Source organism: Canis lupus, chromosome 4 (assembly GCF_011100685.1).
Source record: "Canis lupus familiaris isolate Mischka breed German Shepherd chromosome 4, alternate assembly UU_Cfam_GSD_1.0, whole genome shotgun sequence".
NCBI lineage: Eukaryota > Metazoa > Chordata > Mammalia > Carnivora > Canidae > Canis > Canis lupus.
The window spans coordinates 9,061,020-9,084,910 of NC_049225.1; the positions used below are offsets into that span (position 1 = coordinate 9,061,020).

Sequence of the window (23,891 nt, forward strand, 5' to 3'; positions counted from 1 at the left end):
GAGAGAAGAGAGAGACAGAGACGTAGGCAGAGGGAGAAGCAGGCTCCATGCACCGGGAGCCTGACGTGGGATTCGATCCCAGGTCTCCAGGATCGCGCCCTGGGCCAAAGGCAGGCGCCAAACCGCTGCGCCACCCAGGGATCCCCCTTCCCCAGGTTTAACGGACTGTTCCTTCCCATGATCCGAAAGCATCTTGCCGGTGCCTTTCCATCCGTCGGTACCGCTGCTGGGGTACCCCCACGTGGGGGCTACAGTTCCCCAGCTAAATCAGAGTCCCCAGGAGGTGCTTCTGCTTGGTAGCGTGTTTCTCGCCTGTCAGAGGGCCTCCCAGGGAGCAGGTGCCTAAAAGTTGTTTGGACAACCACTGAGCTGCTCAACTGTGGGGTCAGAAGTCACCCCCGGCTGCCCCCGGGGCTCCTTCCCTGCGCCCTGGGGCCTCACGCACATTCTTGGGGACTCTCAGAAGCACACCTCGAGAGGGCTCTGTCAGAAGGCTTGGTGGCTGGCCTCGGCTTGTCACAGCTCAGGGCAGAGACGCGACACACACGCCTACACACACGTACGGGGCGCTCCGGCTCCCAGACCCGGCCCGGGCAGGGGAGCTGCGGTCAATGTGTAACTCGGCGGCCCAGCGGCTCGTTCTGCTCAGCACAGAAAGTGTGCATCGATCTCCCTGACTTCCTGGAAGGCGTCCCAGCCTGAGAGTAGCTCTGGCGCCTGTACCCCCCACCCCCGTGGGGCCCCCACCCCCATGGTCGGGCCAAGTGATGTCACCTCCCGCCTCCCCAGCCTGGGCACAGAACGCTCTGGGAACGGCTCCACCCCCACCCCTCTGATATAAATAGGGCCTCGGTGGCCAGCCGGCCAGGGAAGAGGCTACTCTTGTTTGGGGGACTCAAGCAGCAGGTAAGCTGGGAGCCCCTCACCATGCACACCCCTCCCCCTCTCTCAGGGCAACGGAGCTACCTGCTGGAAACCAGAAGCTGGGGTCAGTGGTGACCTGCGCTGCAGGGGGATCACAAGAAGCTGCCTCTCCCTGCCTCACACTGGCTGCCCTCCCACGGGCTGTGCTCCCCCTCAGCCCACCCCAGGTCTTACCAGGAGAACCGCCTCCCCGGCAGCCGGCAGCCGGGCGGGGTGGCCGGTCCTCCTGCTGCCTCCCAGCAGGGCTGGGGCCTGGGGGGCTGGCCAGGGAGCAGAGCCACGGCGGCCTAGAGTCCACTGGGTCTCTTCCAGCCAGAAGGACCTGCCAGGCTTGTGGTGCAGGTGCTGGGAGGGGGCTGGGGGAGCAGGCTCAGGTAGCCTGGGGTTGCGTCCGGTCCCCATAGGCTCCGGGGAGGAGTGGTCTGCCTCTGCCTCCCTGCACCTCCCCTGAGGCAGTGCTGCCTCTGGTCCTGGGCTCATGGTTTGGGTCTGTGCCCTTGACTCATCGCTTTGTATCCCAGCCTTGGTTTGCTCCTCCATAACATGGAACAAGTGGCCGTGCCTGGCCTCCCTTGCTCCTGAACTATGGTGTAAATTAATATAATGTGAAAGTGCTTTCTAAACTTCAGGAGAAACTAAAAAGACAGGTTCTTATTATTTTGTTCAAGAGTCACCATAGATTGGTGCTGAAGTGTGTGGACTATGGCATCAGGAGGTCTGATTCAAATCCTAGTTCTGTCTCTCACTTAGCTATGTGACCTTAAGTAAGTCATGGAACCTCTCTGTTCCTCTGCAAAACAGCATTAATTAATCCATTTAAAGATTTTTCTTTATTTATTTGAGAGAGAGAGGGAGAGAAAATGAGAGAGAGAGAGAGAGAGAGAGAGAGCAGCTGGGAAGGGGGTGAAGGAGAAGCAGACTCCCCACTGAGCAGGGAGCCTGATGTGGGGCTCAATCCCAGGACCCCGGGATCATGACCTGAGCCAAAGGCAGACTCTTAACCGACTGAGCTATCCAGGCATCCCTAATTAATCCACTTAACAATTATTTATCAAATACCTACTATGTTCTAGGAACACTTCTAGAAATGTGGTATATATATCAGCAAACAAAACAGAGCAAGGACTCCACTCTCATGGGGTTTGCATTCATGTGGGAAGAGACAGGCAATAAACACTAAACATAAATAAATAATTAAGAATTAATTATTTATAAGGCCATAGGGTGGTCAGTGCTGTGGTGAAAGGACATAAAGTAGGACAAGTGAGAGACTCCTGGGTGGCTCAACAGTTGAGCGTCTGCCTTCAGTTCAGGCTGTGATCCTGGGGTGCTGGGATCGAGTCCCACATCAGGCTCCCTGCAGGAAGCCTCTTCTCCCTCTGCCTGTGTCTCTGCCTCTCTCTCTCTCTCTCTGTGTCTCATGAATAAATAAATAAAATATATTTTTCTAAATGTGGGACAAGTGGGTTCAGGGTGTCAGGCGTTGTGGGGGGGGGTTCAGTTGCTGTGTGAAATGTGATGTCATGGAAGCTTTAGCAGGGTGTGTTGAGTGGTCTATGGAAAGCACTAGAACACTTCTGGCAATGACAGGCATCATTACAAGTGTCGGCTGCCAATCTCACCATATCATTAAACTATAAACCACGAACCATGAGGACTAGGGTTACCTAGAATTGGGGAGATGGAGAGGGAGACTGAGGAGGGGTTATGGAGGAGGGCAGATGCACGGGTGCCCGGAGCCAGCCTTTATTCCTAGCCACCAGCTGGGTGCTGACTCAGGACCAGCCGGGGCAGCAGCCACTGATCCCAGTTGACAGCCTCTGCCCTGACAATGATCCCTGAAACTGCTTCACCCGAGTTGGAGCCTGTGCTGTGCAGCAGTGGCAAAGTGGGGGTGACGGGGGTGGGGGAGCCGTCCTCACCTGCATGGCCCAAACCTGGGACTGGGTACTGTTACTGCAAGATTTCTCCAGCTCTCAGCTTCCACGAGTTTCCCCCTGATAACTCAGCATGCTTTGGCTTTTTACACGAGGCACGAGCTGGCAACTGAGGCCTGTCTAGGATAGGATGGAGACTTTTCTGTCCCACTTCTATATGTTATGTGGCTTCTCATGAGAACAGTGGATTGAGTCAAAAGCATGGGGAGGAGGGTAAAGCAGTGGCTGAGGTCAGAAGTCCAAGGTCCTTTGGTATTTGATGACCAGAGCAGAACAAAACACACAATGCTTTTAAGTTGAGAGCAGGTGCAGGTTACCAGACCGAGGAGAGGAGTGCAAAGTGCCAGTATAAGGGGCTAACTGGGTATGCATAGGTGTGCAGGAAGGACGTGAGTGTCAGGGTGACCTTGAGTTAGTGGAGACACACTTCAGTTCCAGGGATGCCTGGCCCTCCCTGGGAGAGCAGAGGGATAAGTGGGGATGAGGCTGGGAGCTCTAAGAAGTTAAGTTGGTAATACAGTCCACCTCTTCACCAGAAATGAGATATCATAGAAATAATCAGAACCAAATGGACCCATACAATGGACATGGATCCTCCTCAAATGCAAAGAGCCAGACAGTAGAAGAAGTTAGCGGAGCCAGCCAAGAACCTTGTCTTCCAGGATCTCAGGCTACCTGTGTGCTGTTGGTGAAGGTGAGGCTGGAGCAGAATCACAGGGCTCTAGAGGAGAGTGCTGGAGATCCTCCTGCCAACCCGGGAAACCCAGTCAAGGGCAGAGGATTATTCTAACCCATGGCTGCGCATCAGAGTCACCCAGGAAGTTTTTTTTTTTTTTTTTTTAAATCTATACCTGGCCCCAGCACAGACCAACGCCGTCAGGCTATTGGTGAGAGGTGCTGGCGGGGCTGGTGTCGACCTGCATGGGGGGGTCCACCTTGCAGGAATAGTTGTTGGCTGGTTTGGGGTGCTGAGACAGGTAGAAACACTGGGGCTTCAGGCTGAGCCTCTGGTGCTCAACACCAGCTGCCTGTTAGGGCCACCGGGAGGCTGAAAAACCCATTCCCAGGCCACACCCCAGGGCCATTTGAACTGGCATCCCTGGGGGGAGAGACAGACTTCCACAGTCTCTAAAGCTTCCCAGCTGAGTCCAGTGGGAACCAGGGCTAGGGCTGACCCGTGAGAATAAACAACTCACCTGCATCTCCGTTACACGCTTGCTGCGGAAGCGGGGGACTTTACGTCACGCCTTAGCACTCCCCTTTCCGTGTCTGCAAAGAGGTGAAACACTCCCTCCCTTGCATGAATAGCGTGAGGACTAGATTGGGTCATCTATGCACAGGGGCTTCTGCAAACTGGCACATACTACACAATTATAATATCTCTATTCTTAAGTTATGCACCTTGTCTGGGAAACGACGTGTACGTGTCCTCGGTTGATACCACACGGTTCGATCTTTCTTGCCAGGCCAATTTATGACATAGGAAAAACCTCTGGGTGCATTAGTTCTGTATTCCACACTGGTTTACCACCTACCCCGGGGCTAGGAGGCCTCCTGAAGACTCGAAGTCTGGTCCCCGTTTGGCTTTCTAGGGGAAAACTTACAGCCAGAGGCAGGCGAATGCATGAGTTTGCTCAGGCTGCCATGTCAAAGTCCCACAGACTGGGTCACTGCAGCCGCAGGAATCTGTTATCTCATGATTCAGGAGGCGGCAAATACTAATGTGCTCATTTTGGGATAACTCTCATATCACACATAGGATACAAGTCCAACAGGGCGCCTGGATGGCTCAGTGGTTGAGCGTCCGCCTTTAGCTCAGGTCGTGATTCCAGTGTCCTGGGATCGAGTCCCACATCAGGCTCCTCGTGGGGAGCCTGCTTCTCCCTCTGCCTGTGTCTCTGCCTCTCTCTCTGTCTCTCATGAATAAATAAATAAAATCTTAAAAAAAAAAGGATACAAATCCAAGATTAATATGTTGGCAGGGTTGGCTTCTTCTGAGGTCTCTCTCCTTGGCTAATAGATGGCCTTCTTCTCCCTGTCTTTCCAGGATCTTCTATCTGTGTGTGTCTGTATCCTAATCTCCTCTTCTCAGATGGACATTAGTCAGATTGGATTAGGGCCCACCCCAATGACCTCATTTAACCTAACTGACCTCTTTAAAGACTATCTCCCAGTATAATACATTTTGAGGTAGTGGGATTGGGACTTCAACATATGAAGTTAAAAACTTTAAGGCAACAAGGTAAACATTTTTTAATTTTAAAATTAAAGTTCCTTTAAAAATAACTTTAAATGTTTCCATATTACTCTCTTTTTAAAGATTTTATTTATTTATTTGGAGAGAGAGTGTGAACACAAGAGCCGGGGAGAGGCAGAGGGAGGGGAAGAAGCAGACTCCCCACTGAGCAGGGAGCCCGACATGGGGCTTGATCCCAGGACCCTGGGATCACAACCTGACCCAAAAGCAGGCTGCTCCCCATATTCCTCTTTATTAAACATATAATATCACTGATTAACATAGTGTAAAAATAATGTCAGCCACTCATATTCTTGATGAGATGTGCTTATAATATTTTATGAAAACATTTATGTACGTTTTTACTTGACTTAATGAACAACTTCATATTTCTGTGTAAAATCTACAAATGTCTTAATATCAAGACATTCCCACCATTATAAAAATTAGACAAGTCAAAACCAACCCCAAAAGTAGCCCTATGAAGGCACAGCTGGGTCATGACAGCGTGTTGTGCACCTGGATCATAGAGTTAGTTTCTCAGAGCTTTGAATCTATTGCTTCTCTTCACAATGTGTAGACTTGGATAGATTCCTCCTGGAATAAAGGATCACAGGGAATATTGGAACAATTAAAAGTCTGACCAGAGGGCACTTACTCACTTAGTAATCTGTCACCCTTCACACAATGATGTTTCAGGGCACACGGAAGCGAGCGCCCCTGTCAGAGATGGCTCCTGCTGGGGTGAGCCTGGTGGTCACCGTCCTCTGTCTCCTGGCCGGGGCTGGCCTGGCTGCTGGTGACCGGGTGTATATACACCCCTTCCACCTCCTCGTCTATAGCAAGAGCAGCTGTGAGCAGCTGGAGAAATCCAACACGGAGATGCCCAAGGACCTGACCTTCCTGCCAGTCCCGATTCAGGCCAAGACATCCCCTGTGGATGAGGAGGCCCTTCGAGAAGAGCTGGTGCTGGTCTCTGAGAGGCTGGAGGGGGAAGACAAGATGAGGGCCACGAAGGTGGGGATGATGCTGAACTTCTTGGGCTTCCACATGTATAGGATGCTGAGCGAGTCTCAGAACGCAGCCAGTGGGACCATCCTGTCCCCAACGACGCTCTTTGGCACCCTGGCCTCTTTCTACTTGGGCGCACTGGACCCCACGGCCAGCAGACTGCAGGCTTTCCTAGGCGTCCCCGGGGAGGATCAGGGCTGCACCTCCCGGCTGGATGGCCACAAGGTCCTCTCTGCCCTGCAGACTATCCAGAGCCTTCTGGTGGCCCAGGGTGGGGCTAGTGGCCAGTCCACGCTGCTCCTGTCCACGGTGGTGGGCCTGTTCACAGCCCCTGGCCTGCGCCTGAAGCAGCCGTTTGTGCGGGCCCTGGCTCCCTTTGCCCCCATCACCTTCCCGCGCTCTCTGGACTTGTCCATGGACCCAGATCTTGCTGCTGAGAAGATCAACAGGTTCATGCAGGCAGTGACAGGGTGGAGAATGGACAGACCCATGTCAGGAATCAGCCCAGACAGCACCCTACTTTTCAACACCTACGTCCACTTCCAAGGTAAGGCAAACCTTGTGGGTGGGCTCTGTCCCTGGGCTGGCACCAGAGGGTGACAGCTCTCCGTGTCTGTGGACTTCATGTCCAGGATTCAGCTCAGCAGGGCCGGGCCTTGGAGATGGGCAGGGTGACGAACGTGAGGAAACACCTGGGAGCCACTCTCAGGGAGCTGGGAGTAGCTGCCCAGTGGGCTCCTTGGTTGAGTAGCTGCCTATCTACCTGCTGCCCCACTATGGGCAACTATTACAGCACATCCTTGTACTTTTATCATTTAATCCCCTTGCGATGTGATAAAGAGATGTCACTGCCTCTAGAGAAAAGAACACAGTGACTTCCTCCAGATGGCACAGCCACAGGGGGGCCCTGGGACCCAAACCCACACTTTCGGCCCTGTGGCCCAGTACCACGCTCAGGAGGGAGGGGTTCTTGTCTCTTGAGAAGGTCAGTGTCTGTGCAAAAACCACTAGTTTGTTGGCTTACACCACTTTCATGTCGGGAGGGGTTATTACCACCACCACCCCTAAATCCCTACAAAGATAGTTTGCTCATTCAACAAATAATTGTTGAAGATTTATTAAGTGCAAGCCCCTGAGCTCGGTGTCTCGGAGGGGAGATAGATCCCACAGGCAAATGTCCCCCGCTACAGAGCTGCAGATTAAAGCACCTACGAAGTGCCTAGGAAGGTCCTCCGAGGCTCGGAGCACTTGGAGGAGGGAGAGTCACTGGGGAGAGGACAGAGGCCCAGGGGAGGTCAGGGGAGCAGAAGAAGAAATGTGTGAGCAAAGGCTGGCGAGTTCAGGGCCAGGAACCAGAGCAAGGGCAGCTCTGTTTGGCCAGAGCTCAGAGTGAACGTGGAAGGCAGAGCCTGGAAAGATGGGTTCGGGCCAGATTTTGGAATGCGATTTTGGGAAGGTTGGCGGGTGTTGGAGCAGGCAAAGTGTTCTGTTCAGAGGTCATCCGGGCGGCCGGGGCTGTGTGCATTGGAGGCAGGGAGGGTCTCGGGAAGGTTACGCAACGGGCAAACTGTCCTGGGAACACGTGCTGAGGTAGTGGCTCTGCAAACTGATGGGTGGGCTGGGGAGGGTGCATTTGAGAGCCAAGTGAGCAAGCAGCCCAAGGATGAAACCAGAGACAGAGAGGTTTCATAGAGCATGACTATTTTCTTACTCCGAAACATCCTGGACGTCTGTAAACCGCAAAGGGAAGGACCTCCGGCCCGTTTAAGGGGCAGGAGGAAGATGATAGACCAGGACTGCTCAGGTCCCAGTGCTGACGGGTCATAGGAGCAGAGTCCAGCACAGGGACCATCCAGCTGAGGGGAGCCCCACCCCACGGAGGGCAGAAGGGACTCGTGGGCTCAGCCTGCCGTTCCTAAGAAGCCCCAGGCGGAGAGCTCATTGAGAAAGTCGTGCCCCCAAAAGGCAAAGCTAGAGAGCCACGGGTGTCAGAGATGGGGTCTCATTCCGGAAGAGCTCCTGTCCACGTGTTCTCATGATGCAGCTGGACAAGAGACATAGAGACAAGGAAACCACGCTCAGGACTCAGATGCTCACCCAGCCCCACCAGGTCCCACCCTCTGATCTTGCTCCCTGACCTTCCTATGCCTGTTTCCATCAAACAGGGATGCACAGCCCCTCCCTGCCCACCACAGTGTGCCCACAGAGGAAGCAGCAGGCTGTCCTGGGGGATCTAGGCTCCCCTTTGGTGATGATGTTCTATTGCCATGACCTCAGCAGACAGCTGGATGCTCCTGACCTGTGAAGACGCAGGGACTGGGAGCCCCTGAGCTGTAGGGTGCCCTTTGCCCAGGCCTCGCTGTCATCCCGAGCTGCTGCTGGCCCTGGCAGGTTCCACAACACCAGTTGACTTAACCTTGAGAGATTTACTTAACCTCTGGATGAGGATGGTGCAGCTGAGCAGACAGGACAGGGCAGCCACCTCTGTTTCAGATTCTCACATCTTTCTGTTTAGTCCTCTCTTCCCCTAAATTGACAAGTCCTCGGCCAGGCCTGGTGGGCCAGCACAGAGGGCCCCTCGGGGAGTCTGGGAGGAGGGACGCTGCAGCTCCTCACTCCCCGTGGCCTCTGAGTATCAAGGAGCAAGAGGACGCTGGGTTCCCCAGTTCCTTCTCAGGGGAGCCAGGCCCTGGGAAGGCAGCCCAATCAGCCACCTCCCCCAGGCGCCCGTCCTTCCAGCCTCCACACCCCCCAACCACCTTGGAGACGTCTGGTCCAGGAAAACGAAGCCCTGGCTCTTTCACCTGCCTCTACTCAGATTCCCAACTGGCCGGCACCCAGGGGCTGCTCTGTGACAGACTCACCATCACCTCATTCTTCCAGAAAGAGCCCCAACATGGGTGATGAGGCTCCTAAGACAACTGAGAAGAACGCAGGGAAGGGGCTGTGCTAGTGGCTGCAGTCATGGAGAGATCCCCGGGGACAGGGTCTTCAGCAGGTGTCCACCCCTCATCCTGTGACAGTTGAACCAGGTGGCCACTCTGCTCTGCCACTGCCAGGCACCAGACAGGTTGGCCCCGCACTCCCCTGCAAGGCCCAGTGTGAGCTGGCATAGAGCACTGTGCTCAGAGCCACTGGTCACACCAGGTCGAGCGTCTATCCCTGGCAGCACGGGAGCCTGAGACATGGAGCCTGGACGTGTGTGCCCAGGTCTGCATCCTACGACTTGAGAAAGGGAGACTCTCAGCTGGCAGTGTTCGCAGATTGAAAAGAGAATGTGCTCCGAGCACACGTAGGGCCGAGGAGCTACTCCGGATGATACTGTGATGGTGCACATGTCATTGCACATTTGTCCAGACCCACAGGACGTACAGCACCAAGAGTGAGCTCTAACGTCACCCATGGTCTCTGGGTGACAATGACGTGTCTGCGCAGGTTCATCAGTGTAACAGGTGCCCCACTCCTTGGGAGTGTCGACAGTGTGGGAGGCTGTGCGTGCGTGGGGGTGCTGGGTACATGGGAAAGCTCTAATACCTTCCTCTCAATTTTGCTGTGAATCTAACTTCTCTAAAAAAAATTACGTCTATTTAAAACGAAGAAAGTGAGCACGCAGACCACGGCTTTGGGCCAGGCCAGATCTGGGGTGCGTTTACAGGGATAGTTCGGCGTGGCCTAAGTTCCCTATGCTCTCTGGTTTCCCTTGCGGGCCTTCCGGTGACAGGTGTAAAGTCCCAGTGTGGCACCTGCTGTGTGAAATGGCTTCGACACTGGCAGCTGGTGTCTCTGTAGTGAACTCAGGTGGTTGGATTTTGCAGGAGGAAGTCGTGGCTGGCCCTCAGGGGTCCTGGAGCTGCTGAAGCGCTGGGGTGGCAGACTGGCCAGCGGCCTGGGGGTGTGCTGGGAGGGTGGGGGGCACAGGCTAGGCCTCCGGGGTCTGGGGGGCATCCCCAGCCCTGAGCCCAACCCGCCTGCCCCTGCCTCAGCCGACTCTTCCTTCTTGTCTCCTCTCTGGCTCTCCAGGAAAGCTAAAGGGGCTCTCCCCCCTGGCGGGGCTGCGGGAGTTCTGGGTGGACAACACCACCTCGGTGTCGGTCCCCATGCTCTCGGGTACAGGCACCTTCCAGCACTGGAGCGACCCCCAGAGCAACCTCTCCATGACCCAGGTGCCCCTCGGCAAGAGCGCCTGCCTGCTGCTGGTGCGGCCCCTCAGCACCTGGGGCCTGCAGACGGTGGAGGCCCTCACCTTCCAGCACAACTTCCCGACGTGGGTGAAGAACCTGTCTCCCCGGTACGGCTCCCTGGAAACATCCTGGCACCCCCTTGGCTGGTCCCCTCCTGGAAAGTGGGGGCCTGGGCCCAACCTTCTGCCCAGGGTGGGAAGGGGTGTGGGGTGAGCCCGGGCCCGGGACAGGGAGGGCTGTTCCGGAGCAGAAGGCCTGTGTGACCCCGGTCCTGCAGCATCCCTCCCTCCATCCATTGACCTAGCTCTCGATGTATTGTCTCCTCCTGGGAGTAGAAGAGGTAAAGGGGGGTGGGGGGTGCTCTCCTCAGGCTTGGACTCACCCACTGGTTTTGGAAGCCTGCATTTCAGTCCACCCTGAGAGGGGGACTTTTTCAATGCCATCATCCCCTGTACCCCCCACCCACTCAGCTACATTCCAAGAGCTATTTTGGGGCCTGGCTTCCCAGAAGGGTTTGGACCCCCCTGAGAGCTGAGGGCGGGGCTTTCTCTAGGAGCTGTCCTGGACCCCAGAATTCCTCGGCTTGCTCCTCTTTCCTACCGTGGCAGGAAGAAAGCCATCCCCCTCCACTGGGGCGCTACACTTGACCTGCACCCCTGGCCCAGAGCAGTGGGGTCCAGAAATCTGCTCTGAGACAGGCACTTAGGAGTACACTGGCCTCCTGAGGGCAACTCTCCTTTTTAAATCATTTTTTGTTGTGGTGGTGAACACGGAACATAACATTTACCATGTGAACCATCTGTAAGTGCACAGTTCAGTGGCATGAAGCACATCCACACTGCTGTGCGTCCCTCACCACCATCCATCTCCAGAATGTTTTCATCATCCCAAATAGAAACTGTGTCCCCATGAAACACTAATGTCCCATTCCCCCGCCCTCAGTCCCTGGCTGCCACCATTCTACTTCCAGTCTCTACAAATTTGTCTATTCCAGGACCTCAGATGAGTGAACTCATAGAGTATTTGTCCTTTTGTGATGGGCTTATTTCACTCAGCATGATATCCTCAGGGTTCATCCGTGGGGTAGCACGTGTCAGGATCTCCTTCCCCTTAGGCTAATATTCCATTACGTGGACAGACCATGTTTTGCTTATCTATTCATCCGTCAATGGACACTGGGGTCACTTCCACCTTCTATTGGTGAATGATGCTACTATGGGCATGGCTACACTGTCAACTCTTGTAAGGGTTGGTCTTACGGGACCAACTGGGAAGGTCAACTGAGTTGATATAAGCAACATGCTGGGCACTAAGGTTGACAGGACATTCCTCCCATTGCTCGCCCTCCTCCACGGGGATTTCTATGTCAAGAACACCACTGAAAGGTGGCTAGTAAGACATGATGCATTATTTCAGAGAATAGCATTTTTAAATTATCCAGGTAATACAGCTCAATGCAGCCAACCTAAAACCAGAATAGAATGAAGAACAGCCAGTTGGGACACCCAGAGAGCACTGCTTTAAATATACATCCTTCTCACACTACTTCCAAGGCCATGAAAGTTTATTTGTTGTATTTGTTACTGGACAAACCTTTTCTGAGACAGCCTAGCTGGGTGAGGGGGCCCCAGGGCCTCACAGCAGAAGCTACCGGGACCTTCCTAAGTGTGTCTCATCCCTGCAGGGCCATTCGCCTGACCATGCCCCAGCTGACACTGCGAGGCTCCTATGACCTTCAGGACCTGCTTGCTCAAGCCAAGCTGCCCACTCTGCTGGGTGCTGAAGCGAACCTGGGAAAAATCAGTGATGACAATGTCAGAGTTGGAAAGGTACCATGCGGGCAGTGATGTGTGGGCCTGCGTGGATTCTGTGTGTTCCCAGCGTGGGAGGTGTAGGCGGGAGGGGCACAAACGGAGCTTCCAGGAGGCAGGCAGGAGAAGAGGGGAGGAGAGCATGCTAGGTCAGTGTGCACCCAGGGTGGGAAAGAACTGACTGGAACCTTCCAGACCTTTCCAGGGACAGATGGAGCACAGTATACCCCTCCCTGCAGTGTGTTCTATGGCTCTGCCCAGCCTGGCCTAGCCTCAGGGTCCTTTCCAGATACTACAGCAGGGTCATGACTTGGGCCAAGAGAGTAAGTGCCCCTAGACCCAGTGCCAGCCCTGCCAGAGAGCTGCCCACTCAGAAAGCCTCAGCAGTAGGCAGACTGTCCCTGGGACACGTGGACTGATGCACCTCTGCACCCGGGCTGCCTGGATGCCCTGGGCAGAGGAGTGGCCACACACAGTTCTGGCCTGGAGATCACTGTTGGGGGCATGAGGCCTCTTGCCAAATTAGCGGGATGACCCAAGCACTGGCGGATGCAGCTGAGGGGCTGGGGGTTCTTCCCTGGACAGTGAGGTGGAAAGTGGAGACCGGTGGGTTTGAGGGACTCTCTGGGGAGGAGCTGTCATGCGAGTTGGGCCAAGGGAGAGTCGTCTACACCGAGCGGCACGGACGTCGTGGGCAGGCTGCAGAAACAGCCTCCAGCTGTCCTGTGCCCTCCTCCCTGGGCCCCGAGGGCCTTCGGGAGCCATCCCAGCGCTTGCTGCTTTGCAGGTGCTGAACAGCATCCTTCTGGAACTACAAGCAGACCAGGAGGAGCAGCCCACGGAGTCTGCCCCGCAGCCGGATGGGCCCGAGGTCTTGGAGGTGACCCTCGACCACCCGTTCCTGTTTGCCATTTATGAGCAAGAGTCCACCGCCCTCCACCTGCTGGGCCGTGTGGCCAACCCGCTGAGCGGGGTGTGAGGCCTGGCCTGCCCCCGGGACGCAGCTGTCACCGTGAGCAAGGGCAGCAGCCCACAACAACGCTGATTCGCCACCAGTCGTCTACTTTGCCTTCCAGTGAGTCAGCGTGGAGCGGGAAAGAAGCCGTTTCTCCTTAGCAAGTGTGGCGCTGTGTATAATGAGCAGCAGAACCTGCAGGCAGAAAGACCTCCCGGGTTCTCACGGTTATCTTGGGCCACGTGGGGGAGCCAAGAACCCGAGGTCAGCACAGGGAAAAGTCTGAACAGACCAACTGGTTTGTGAAACCAAAAATTGTTTTTTATCAGAGAACAGAAACTGAGTTTTACCATTTCACGGTTTTCATGGCCTTGGGTGTATATCCGGCGAGGGCCTGTGAGCGGACGGCCTGCTGTCCCCACCACGCCTTAGCTTTGGTTGCTTTCCCGGTCTTCTTTCCCAGGATACTGTTATCTTTGAAAAACACATTGCATCTGAATTTATGTTAGAATGTAATACCATGGCTGATTATCCCTTGTGTTATTAATAAATGTCTTGCAACAATAAACAAAAACGAAAAATTCTTGGGAAAAAAAAAGAAAAGAAAAATTCTTGGGGCACCTGGGTGGCTCAGTCGGTTGAGAGTCGGCCTGAGGCTCAGGTCATGATCCTGGGGTCCTGGGATCAAACCCGGAGTCCGGCTCCCTGCTCAGCAGGAAGTCTGCTTCTTCCTCTCCCTCTACCCCTCCGCATCGCTCGTGCTTACTCTAATAAATAAAATCTTAAAAAAGGAAAAGAAAAAAATCCTTTCACTTAGCAGCAAAATAAAAACATACACATGCAGGTCCATTCTAGGGCTTTGAGCCATATTTTGGGTGGAATTCCCAAGGGAGGTGTGGGCTGGTACTTAGCCATCATTTGGAGAAGCTTTATGTGATGCTTTCTTCTGGACACTTCTATCTCTAAATGGCAGGTGGGTGCATGGGGGAGGCCCCATCCCCCCCACACACACACATACACACACTTGCAGCTGGCAAGGATCGAGGAGGACAGGCACTTCCTCCTTTCCAGGGACACAGGGTCAGACCACTGCTTCCATTGTGCCCAGGTAGTGGAAGATAAAGAAATCCTCTCTGTCGAGTGCCTCTGCCTGCTGTCCTCTGGGGAGATTAGACCCCCACCATCTAAACTCAGGCAGAGAGTGAGGAGGAGGTGGATGCCCAGCAGCCCCACGCCGTTGACAGTGAAGATGTTTCCTGATGTACACACAGCACTTTCTCTCATTCCCTCCGGAGATGCTGAGATAACCAGGCAGGCCCACTGGCGAGGAGGCGCACGGCAGCCAGAGAAGCATCCAGGGGTGAGAGTGGGGATGACCGTTCCAAAGTTGAACCAGTTCTTTGCTATGCGGTCTCAGTGGTGTGAGCAAAAGCATCTGTGTCCTGTTTGCATGACGACTGTGCTGCCCACTTGTGCCCAGGCCTTGCCCGCCCGTCTGCTGGGCACTGTGGCCACAGTCCAGAGGGGACTGAGAGTGCTGTGAGGACGAGAGGCAGGCCTGCTCCTCAGTGTCCCCCTCATGTTCCCAAGCACCTGGCTAGTGTGGAACACACCTCCCTGCTCTCATGTGAGGGGGATAGCTGGGCCAGGCACAGGAGAGGCAGCATGGCGGTGTTCAGGAGTTGGGTTCCAAACACTGACAAGCAGAGCAGGAAGCCCACATCCAACACTTACTGCGACCTGGGGCAGGTGACTTCCCCTCCCTGGGCTTCCCCGCACTTCTGCGTAAAGTGAGAAATACCTGAACAAATAAATGAATAAAAACCACCGCCATGTCAATGGCAGTCAGTCCACAAAAAAGTCATGACCTCTACCTTGTCTGGAGTCCTGTTCCATAAACACACAGCAGGAGAAGGATCCCTCCCAGAGCCTCCAGAGGGAGCACTGCCTGGCCAACACTTTGATTTTGGCTGGTGAGATCCATCTTTGACTTCTGGCCTCAGAACTGAAAGAGAATCAATTTGTGTTGTTGTAAGCCACTACACTTGTGGTAACACATGACAGCAGCAGAAGGAAACACAGGCCAGCCTTGGCGTGCACTCAAGCGTGTGTCCTAAGGGCACCGCTGGGGGACCTTCAAGGCTGCTCCCTCCACATTCCAGGCTCCCCTTTGGGATGGTCTTCAAGGAGGAGTGCTCCCCCCTATCCATTAAAGAGGCCCACTGACCATACAGGGACCTGGCTGGCACCTGGGGAGCAGAGGTGAAATGTCCCAGGGAAAGCTCTGGGAAGGGCCTCAGGTTTGCAAACCCTTTGGGGTCCAGGCAGCACCCATCCCTGTCTTTAAAGCTGCAGGTGAAGCATTTTGCTGGGAATCATTTCAGTTCCTGGCAACCTCTACCCTCTTTCCTCAGATCAGGCTCTGCTTGGTCTGGCCACAGGGGAGGCCCCAGATACATGTCACACAGATATGGATGGATGCTTGGAAGTTCTAATGTATTCAGCTGGCTGCCTCCCTCCAGCCAGTGAATGAGCCGGAGCAAGGGGTGCATATTCCCCACAAACCCCTAGACCTCGCAGGATGTCGGCCTGAGTGGTGTCAAATCCCGGAAAGATAAATACATCACAGCACCTGTGCTTTACTTGGTCACTTTGAAGAGGCAGCAATCCAGATGTCCTGAGCCCTCCCCGCCACGTGGTAATGAACTATGGGTGCTGATGAGGGTCCCCCTCTTCGCGGATGGCAGGGAGTCTGTTCCCCCAGCAGCCCCGACCCTGCTGGCCTGGCCCTGGTTTCACTTGGGTAGTTTGCCTTCTATCACGCTCTGCACCCCTGGATCCCTTTTCCTTCAGAGGCCCAGTGTGGGGCAGAAGCTGGCTCCCAAACCCTGTCTGGTTTGGGCTTTTGGGAACGGCTACTAGATGCCAAGTCTCTGGGGAGAAGTGGAAGTTTAGGAAGCAGCGTGTTAGAGATGCAGAGCCTTGGGCCCCACCCAGGCCCCACAGTCAGCATCTGCCTTTTCCCAGGGAGCCCGAAAATGCACACTGGACTTTAGGGTTAGGGCCAGCAGGGAAGCCCCCTTCCCAGCACAGGCTTCTGGAAGAGCCGGGGGGGGGGGGGGGGCGGTGGGGGGGTGGGGGGGGTGCCACGACCAGTAGCGCCACCTCTTGGATTCCCTTCCTTGGGTGGAGGACACATCTTCGATCAGAACTCTGTGACAGCTTCTGTAATTCCTAAATCAACTGCAGACGAGAAGTGGTCCATATATATGTGCACTATGGGTTCAGAGCTATTCCTGAGACCCTCCGGCTCGTCCTTCCCCACATAGGACGGATGTTTGGGAGGTGCTGACCGAGTGCCAGCAGGGAGCCTGAGGCACCACCACTGACTCATCCTGATTTGTGGACCGTGGTCTTGAGGTCTCCCACAGTGATGTGAGACAGCCTTGCAACCAGGGGATGAGAACTTTGGTGTCCTTCGCCAGTTGTCCAGAAAGCAACTGGCAGCGGACTAGTGCACGTCTCCCGCTGAGCAGGCTGCTGGGCCTCGGCGGGCAGTTGCTAGGAGTACGATGTTGCTAACCGACCCGCTGCTGCTCTGTGTCCTCCAGCTCTTTCATAAATGGCAAGTGGGTCAGGATGTTACCAGGATACAAAATACGAACATTTCCCAGATTACTCAACACAAACATATTAATTCTGGGGGTCTGTTCCTCTTAAACCATTCTTCACTAACTTCTAAGTCTTCTTGGAGTTGCCAAGTGCTTCTCCCATAGACAAGGGCATGACTCAGCAGCTCAGATCACCTCCAGCCTGGGCATGTGCGGGACCCACAGTGATTCAGGTGCTGGGGGTGCTTCCCGTGGCCCACTGAGGAAACACCGCAGATCCCAAGTCTTTACTGAGTTTAGAAAACTCAATGATTTTTGTTTGCTATTCACTTGGCAGCCAGCCCCAACCTGAACAGACATGAGGCCGCGTTACATGATCCTTATGTTACACAAGTTTGTGGAAGTGTGAAGAGTCCTCCATTTGCTGCAGAAAGATGTTTGATTACGAGGTGCTGTTCCAGAACCCCCGGGTGACCACATGGTACCCAGGACAGAAACCACGTTACCTTTCTAAAGTCTGAAAAATTCTGATCTCTGAAACATGTCCTGAAGGTTTTGGACAGATTTTGGATTTGAATATTACCCCATGTGATTTTTTTTTCTAGCAGAATTTATTTTTTTACAGCAGTTTTAGGCTTACAGCAAAATTGAGCAGAAAGTACAGAGTTTCCATAATACTAATAGATGAGAGTTTTGATGCCCTAAAAGTCCTGTGTCCCACCTATTCATCCCCCACAACTCTTGGCACCACTGATCCTTTTACTATCTCCATAGTTTTGCCTTTTCCAGAATGTTGCACATTTAGGACCCTTCAGTATGCTGTCTTTTCAGATTGGCTTCTCTTAGCAATATGCATTTAAGGCTCCGTATCTTTTCATCACTCGATAGCTCATTTCTCTTCAGCACCCAATGACATTCCATGGTCTGGATGGGCCACCATTTCATATATCCATTCACATACTGAAGGACAACTTGGTTGCTTCCAATTTCTTTTTTTTTTTTTTTGTAATTATGAAATAAAAGCTTCTGTAAACATCTATGTGCAGGCTTTTGTGTGGACACTGGTTTGGCATGTGATTTTGTTAAAGACTTTATTTATTTGAAAGAGACACAGAGAGAGCACCAGCAGCGGGAGGGGCAGAGGCAGAGGCAGAGGGAAAGGGAGAAGACAATTCCATGCTGAGCAGGGAGCCCGACGTGGAACTCATTCTCAGGACCCGGGGATCACAACCTGAGTCAGGCAGATGCTCAACCACTGAGCCACCCAGGCGCCCCCACGTGATTTTTAAAGCTGCAGAATGAGCAGATGTTCAGGGCACCCCTGAGAGACTCTCGAACACAATGAGCTGAACGTCAGTGGCCCATCACTTCGGGGGGCGGGGCCCGCGGCCTACCCCGAGCATGCAGGTTACTCCACACTTCTGTCCAGTTACCTTACAAGCTACCCTCTGAGGCTTGTTTTTAAGCTTTGCTAAGTGGGTGGGACCAGTCTGTGGTTTAGGCTAACCTGGTGCCCCTCCCCCCTCCCGAGGCCACAGCCTTCTGAGGACCTCCCCTGTGGCCCATCAGGGCCCTTCCGTTCTGGCCGGTGGGCACACACCATTCCCAGCCCCTCGAGCTCTGAGGATCGTCCTACTTACTCCTCTCTGGGGACCCACACCAGCGGCTCCTCAGCACCCAGCTCACGGAGTGAGCCCTGCTCCCCTCCCCTCGCTGCCCCCCAAGGTCTGGCCTCCTCAGCACCCTCAACGCCAATCTCTCTCCAGCCAGAGTCACCAGGCTCCGGGTGTTCCTATGCCGGCCTGGAGGCCATCCACACGGGGCTGTTTCCCTTCTCTCCGGGATCCTCCACTGCTGTGGTCCTGTGTCCACACCGCGGCCTTGTTCAGCTGTTCAAGGTGGGAGAGTGACTCAGGTCCTTGTTACGGCCTCCAGCTGGGTCGTTCACCCATCGAAACACCACCTCAGCGGTGACTGACACCCTCTAGTTCCATGGTAATGAGAGCTGGGACAAGAGGAGAATCCCGAATGTTCTGAGACTCGGCGGGAGGGTGAGTGCTAAGGCTCAGCGGAACCCGGCCGTGCCCGGAGCGGCGGGAAGGGAGCCTGTGACCAACACGACGCCCGGCCACCAGTTCAGGGAGGCGCCCAGCGCCTGGAACGTTGGCACAGGTCAGTGCTGGCGTCTCCTTTGGAGCTGCTGACCCAGGGGGAGGGAAGGGGGAGGAGTGGGCAGACAGGGAGAGGCCTGCTCTCTCCCACAGCGAGGAGCCCTGGTCTAGGATGGCTAGCAGCAGGGGGGGGGGGGGGGAAGGGGGGGGGGGGGCGGGAAGGAGAGGTCTCTCTTGGGTATTAGAATCCCAGGTACCTAGAAAATAAATGGGGCCTTCAGAGAAGAAACCACCCACAGACCTTGCTTAAGAAGCTACCATTCACTCAACATCTGCCATGAACCATATCTTGAGTCCAGGAACATGAACCTGAGCGGGAAGGTCTCCGCAATCTCAGTGGCAGGGTCACAATCTGCCCACAATTGTGCCACCAGGGCTGCTGCTGGCCTGAAGGCACCCGAGGTCCTGAGGTCCTGCAGTCCTGCCTGCTGTAGCCCACCAGGAGAGGCCTGAGGACATGGGGGCAGCATTTTCCACAGGCACCTTTGTGGCTGAGCAGTTCTCATACGGCAACTCCACGTAGTAGGTCCAGGGAGCTGCAAAGAATTACTAGTGAAGACTCCCAGCAGATCGAGGTGTATATCTAAAGCAGCTGCAAAATCTACCTTCCTCTCTTCTTCCTGGACACAAAGCTAGACCAATTTCCAGTCCCTGTGTGGCTGAGCTCCAGATACTGGAGTGTGTGAAGTGTGGTGTCCTCTCCCCGGCAGGGCCACAACCACTCCCCGGCGTGGCCCTTCATGTGCTTTTCCTTTGGCTGCAGCAGAGGGCAAGGACTGAATGGTGGCCTCCAAAATGATATGCCCACATCCGAACCCCCCAGAACCTGTGCATGGAGACCTTACTTGGCTAAAAGACCTTTGCAAACACAACAAAGTTAGGGATCTCATGATGAGACCCTCCGGGATTGAGCAGGTCCTAAATCCAATGACAGTGTTCTTGTAAAAGACTAGAGAGCAGACACAGAAGACAGAGGGCCACATGAAGGTGGAGGCAGAGATGGACTGGTGCTGTGAGCCAAGGGACATCTGGAAACATGTGAGGTGGCAAAGAGCCCTCAGAGGACGCATGGCCCCATCGACACGCTCATTTGGACATCTACCTCAGAATTCTGAGCAAACAGAATTCTGTCGTTTTGAGCCACCACATTTGTGGTAACGTGTTACAACAGCCATAGGGAACCCACATAGGAAGGCACCCTCTGAACGCGGAAGTCGTAGGATGGAGGTGGCAGCTTGCAGGCAGCCTGGGTCCCCAAGTGACTGCGTGGAGCACCCACTCGCACACTGCCTCCTGGCGCCACATTACTCTTGGGCTGAGATGCCTTTTGATTCTTATATTCTAAAGTAAAAAAATCATTATAGTTTTACTATAAAAATGTATTGCTTCATCTCTAACTTTGTTCAATTATGATTCTTCAAGGCAAAGCTAACAAAACACACACTAAATGAAGGAGATGGTCTGGGGAAGCCAGAAGTGTTGTAGAACCTTTTGTTTTTTATTAAAGATTGTTTCTTCAGTCTAGAAATAGGGATCAGGGCCCCACGTGTGTAGCTTTGCGGAAACAAGCCCAGAACACAGTGTTACTGAGCCCAGGCCAAGCCTGGGGCCCCGACCCTGGACTATCAGCCTCCCTGTACCGATGTTCTTACTACGGAGGAAGAACTACCTGTTGGCAAGCAAACTGGACTTGGAACAATCTTGCCTGGGTTTAAATTTGGCTTGTTAGTTATCTAACTTTTTAATTTCTATTTCCTCATCTGCATAATGGGGATAATGTGGAGTTGGAAGGACTAATACACTGTATCCCTGCCAACCACATGTGGGGACAAAGGAGAAAGGCAAAGCAGTCCGGGACCAGGCTGGAGGGAGGTGCTCAGCCACGTGGCTATCCAGCAGACCGTCAGCCTGGTAGGGCTGGGTCTCTGCTCCCGCAACACCCCACTGGGCACGGTGGGAGGTCAGCGCTGCCCACAAGGGCCTGTTGACACTCGGAGGCTAGTGTAGGGGAGGCCACCGTGGCAGCTCACAGATTCCGCTGAGCTGCAGGCTCACCTGCTGTACCTCTTTGGCTCCCTTGGGTGCGAGCAGCTTCAAGGAAGCACAACTTCCACAGGCCCCCCCTGTCCTGAACTTGGCGTCTAGAGGAAGCAAGAAACAAAGGTGGGTGCCAGTTTATCTCCACTGGTTCCAGGTTGGCCTTGCTCTCTCACTTCACGCCTGGCTTTCCTTCCCGACCGCTCCTTGCTGCCTCAAGGCCCAGCACCATGCAGAGGCAACGCCCACAAAGACAAGACGGCTGAGCCGGCTCCCGCAGCCAGGTGAGTTCCGACCCTGATGTTGAGTCCTTTCTGCTCTCTCACCCACAGGGCTGGGTCTGACCAGGCTGCCAACATGGTCTGCTTAGAGGCCAATCCAGTCGGGGCAGGGCGCTCCCTGCTGAGGCCAGGCACGCGCGCTCTCCACAGGGTGCAGGCACAGGCCCTGAACAGAGGGGAAGCCACACTGCCCATGGGCTGGAAGACATGTGGCCGGGAGCTCCTGCTGCTGCTCTTGTCGCTTCTACTGGGGTTCCTCCTGTGCTCCCTATTTCTGCAGCTCTGCTTCATCACTGCACTAAAAAAAAAAAAAAAAAAAAATTGCTGCTAGCTCCCAGATCTTCTTTCTTAATTGCCTATTGCTTATCCCATTCCTTTCTCTCTCCAGAGCTGATCTTTGAACAGAGGAGACGCTGAGCTGTAACGAAACACAAGCAGAGGAAGCGCGCCTGCCTCTGTGGGGTCGGTCAGCAGCAGCCCACCTCGTGCTCCTACCTCTTCCCAAAATTCCTGCAGCTGTTACCTCCTGACACGCATGGGTCTGTGGCCTTGTCACCTCCCACACCTGCAGGAGGTTTTCCCAGGCAGGCCCCACCACAAGCGGTGTGGGAGGCAGGTGCCCTCAAGGAGACACACCTCACAGGGCACCTGGGAGGAGCACCATTTAACTTGCACTGGATCCACAAATAAAAATTGCACACACTTTTGGCAGACACTTTTTTTATTCAGGAAATACATCTTCCCTACTGGTTCCAGCCGCTGCCAGGAATGATGATGTGATGGGAAGCACTCTCACTGAACACCCAGTGGGAGAACGGAGGAGCAGCATTGCTTCCTGCCTTTTAGAGTGTCACCTCACACAGCAGGGCCCAGCAGAGGAGGGGCTGAGGGGAGCGAGCCACCTGTTGCGGTCACCCCTGCAGGCAGGTGCTTCCCATGGCAGGGTCAGTGGGCCAACTTTCCATAGTCAGACATCTTATTTCCTCTAATCGTATTTTAAGAAATCGGCTCTTCCACGCTAAGATTTACAATAAAAATAAAATAATTTGCTCTGTAAACTATAGTAGAAAGTTAAGTGTCTTAAAAACTATCTTCCATACAACGGAAAAAGGCTTCTGTGTTCTGTTCTGGGTGAAAGGAGACCCAGGTGTGCGGAGAGAAGCCGCATTGGCATGTTGCTGGAGACATGTGGAAGCACTTCTTGGCCTCAGAGGCTTGGAAAGAGGACGGAGCCACCTTCTTCCCTTCAGGCTTGCCGTCCAGCTTTCCTCTCCCTGTGGGCTCTTCCAAGATGCTCACGGCTATTCTGCAGTTGCCTGGTCCTTGGCGGCGGCAACCAGCTCTGCCAGGGCCGGGAAGCTCTTTATGTCCTTTGTTGCCAGGCCCATCTTTTGTATCTGCAAAGGCCACGAAAGTGAATAAAAGCACTGTGGTCTCAGCTGAATACGAACAAAAGGCCCTTATGAAGAACACAAGAATAACTACCACCCCCACCCTCCAAGAAATCAGAAAAAGGCAGCTCCCCAAAGAATGGCAGAGTATTTTTTCCCTTCACAGCAAAGGATTTACTCATTATAAAGCTTCACTTTTTTGGGTTAAAGTTAGCATTCTATGAAGCCAGCATGTTCATTTATCTAAGTCCATCAAATCAGGCTTACCCAGGGTAAGAGCCTCTTTTGTGAACTGGAAAAGAAAATTCACACAAAAAGAATAATAAAGTAAACTATTTGTTAAGCAGAGAGTTTTTCCAAAAAGCAATGGCCTGCGCTTTTACTTTCTTCACATGCCATCAACAACCTTTTCTCAGAATCTGATGAATTGCGGACGTTGTGGCAGAGAACCAGAGTGAATTACTGAGGCAACCGAGTTGTGGCATCCCATGTTCCCACTGTTGTTAACAACGGCAACAAACCCCACACACTCACAGGAAAATCTGGGAAAATCTACACCAAGTACTTCACATCTGTGGGCATGTTGACGCTCATCTGGGGACCAGGACCACAGGGTACCATTTCTTTTCATCCCCCTGCTTCCACCCACCCCGCCTGTGTCTGGTTTCTTTGTTTCTCATTTTGCTGTAGCAAGCTGTCTTGTTTGTAAAAAAGACTGTAAGTTTCCCTTGTGAAATAAAGAAATGGAGCAATGGATTCCTGCCGGGATGTATCTGTAAATTCACCTCAAAGCAGCAAATGTGGATCTCCAGTGACGACCCTGATATGCAAGTCCTCAGTGAGCTAGAAAACCAAGCATCTCCTGAGGGAGCTTTTAGGATCTCACTTCTTTTCCTCTAGCAAAGGAAATTTCCTGGAGGACCCATGCCATACAGCGAATGTGAACAGCTTAGAAAGCCAGCTTATCAAGAGCAACAAGTTTCACAGTCCTTAAGCAAGTCACCTCTGTATGAGCAGAGGCCCTGTCCAGAACCTATACTTGCCTCCTAAGTAGCACTATATTCAGGAACGTTCATCTACCTGCCATGACTCTAAAACCTGAGAAAACCCAGCCAGGGAAACAAAGAAGTCAGGCTCAGACAATTCCTTAAGGGCTGCAGTGAGAAACCCACGAGCTAATGCATTTCTAGTTATTCTAACCGCCTGATTAGGTCTCAGACACTTTCCGGTCAGTGGACAAAAAGGACACCATCTTCTGTGAGCCCATACTACAGCGGGCTTTGTGAACATGAGGGCCCGTGAGCCAAGCAGATGTCAGCTGCACCAAAGACCAGTTCATCAGACC

General features: G+C 53.8%; 1 protein-coding gene, 1 long non-coding RNA gene and 1 other non-coding gene across 3 annotated transcripts; 2 read left to right on the forward strand and 1 right to left on the reverse strand.

The window, feature by feature from the left end:
- The first annotated feature begins 748 nt into the window (after window positions 1-748).
- AGT (angiotensinogen) lies at window positions 749-13,639 on the forward strand. The gene is made up of 5 exons (XM_038533936.1): window positions 749-906; window positions 5,797-6,655; window positions 10,129-10,396; window positions 11,974-12,118; window positions 12,888-13,639. The coding sequence occupies exons 2-5, from the start codon at window positions 5,827-5,829 to the stop codon at window positions 13,077-13,079; spliced, it is 1,434 nt and encodes a 477-aa protein (XP_038389864.1). The 5' UTR covers window positions 749-906; window positions 5,797-5,826; the 3' UTR covers window positions 13,080-13,639.
- A 7,001-nt stretch (window positions 13,640-20,640) lies between these two features.
- Window positions 20,641-23,302, forward strand: LOC119871445. The gene is made up of 2 exons (XR_005357799.1): window positions 20,641-21,158; window positions 21,544-23,302. It is a non-coding gene; the product is annotated as an uncharacterized LOC119871445 (long non-coding RNA).
- Window positions 22,368-22,427, reverse strand: MIR1841 (microRNA mir-1841). Its single transcript, NR_049323.1, has one exon. It is a non-coding gene; the product is annotated as a microRNA mir-1841 (primary transcript).
- Window positions 23,303-23,891: the final 589 nt, after the last annotated feature.

Excerpts from the sequence above, each read along its gene's own strand:
- AGT (XM_038533936.1), top strand. The coding sequence starts at position 5,827 with ATGGCTCCTGCTGGGGTGAGCCTGGTGGTCACCGTCCTCTGTCTCCTG. Across the intron at positions 6,656-10,128 it reads CACCTACGTCCACTTCCAAG|GAAAGCTAAAGGGGCTCTCC; the intron begins GTAAGGCAAACC and ends CTGGCTCTCCAG. Across the intron at positions 12,119-12,887 it reads ACAATGTCAGAGTTGGAAAG|GTGCTGAACAGCATCCTTCT; the intron begins GTACCATGCGGG and ends GCTGCTTTGCAG.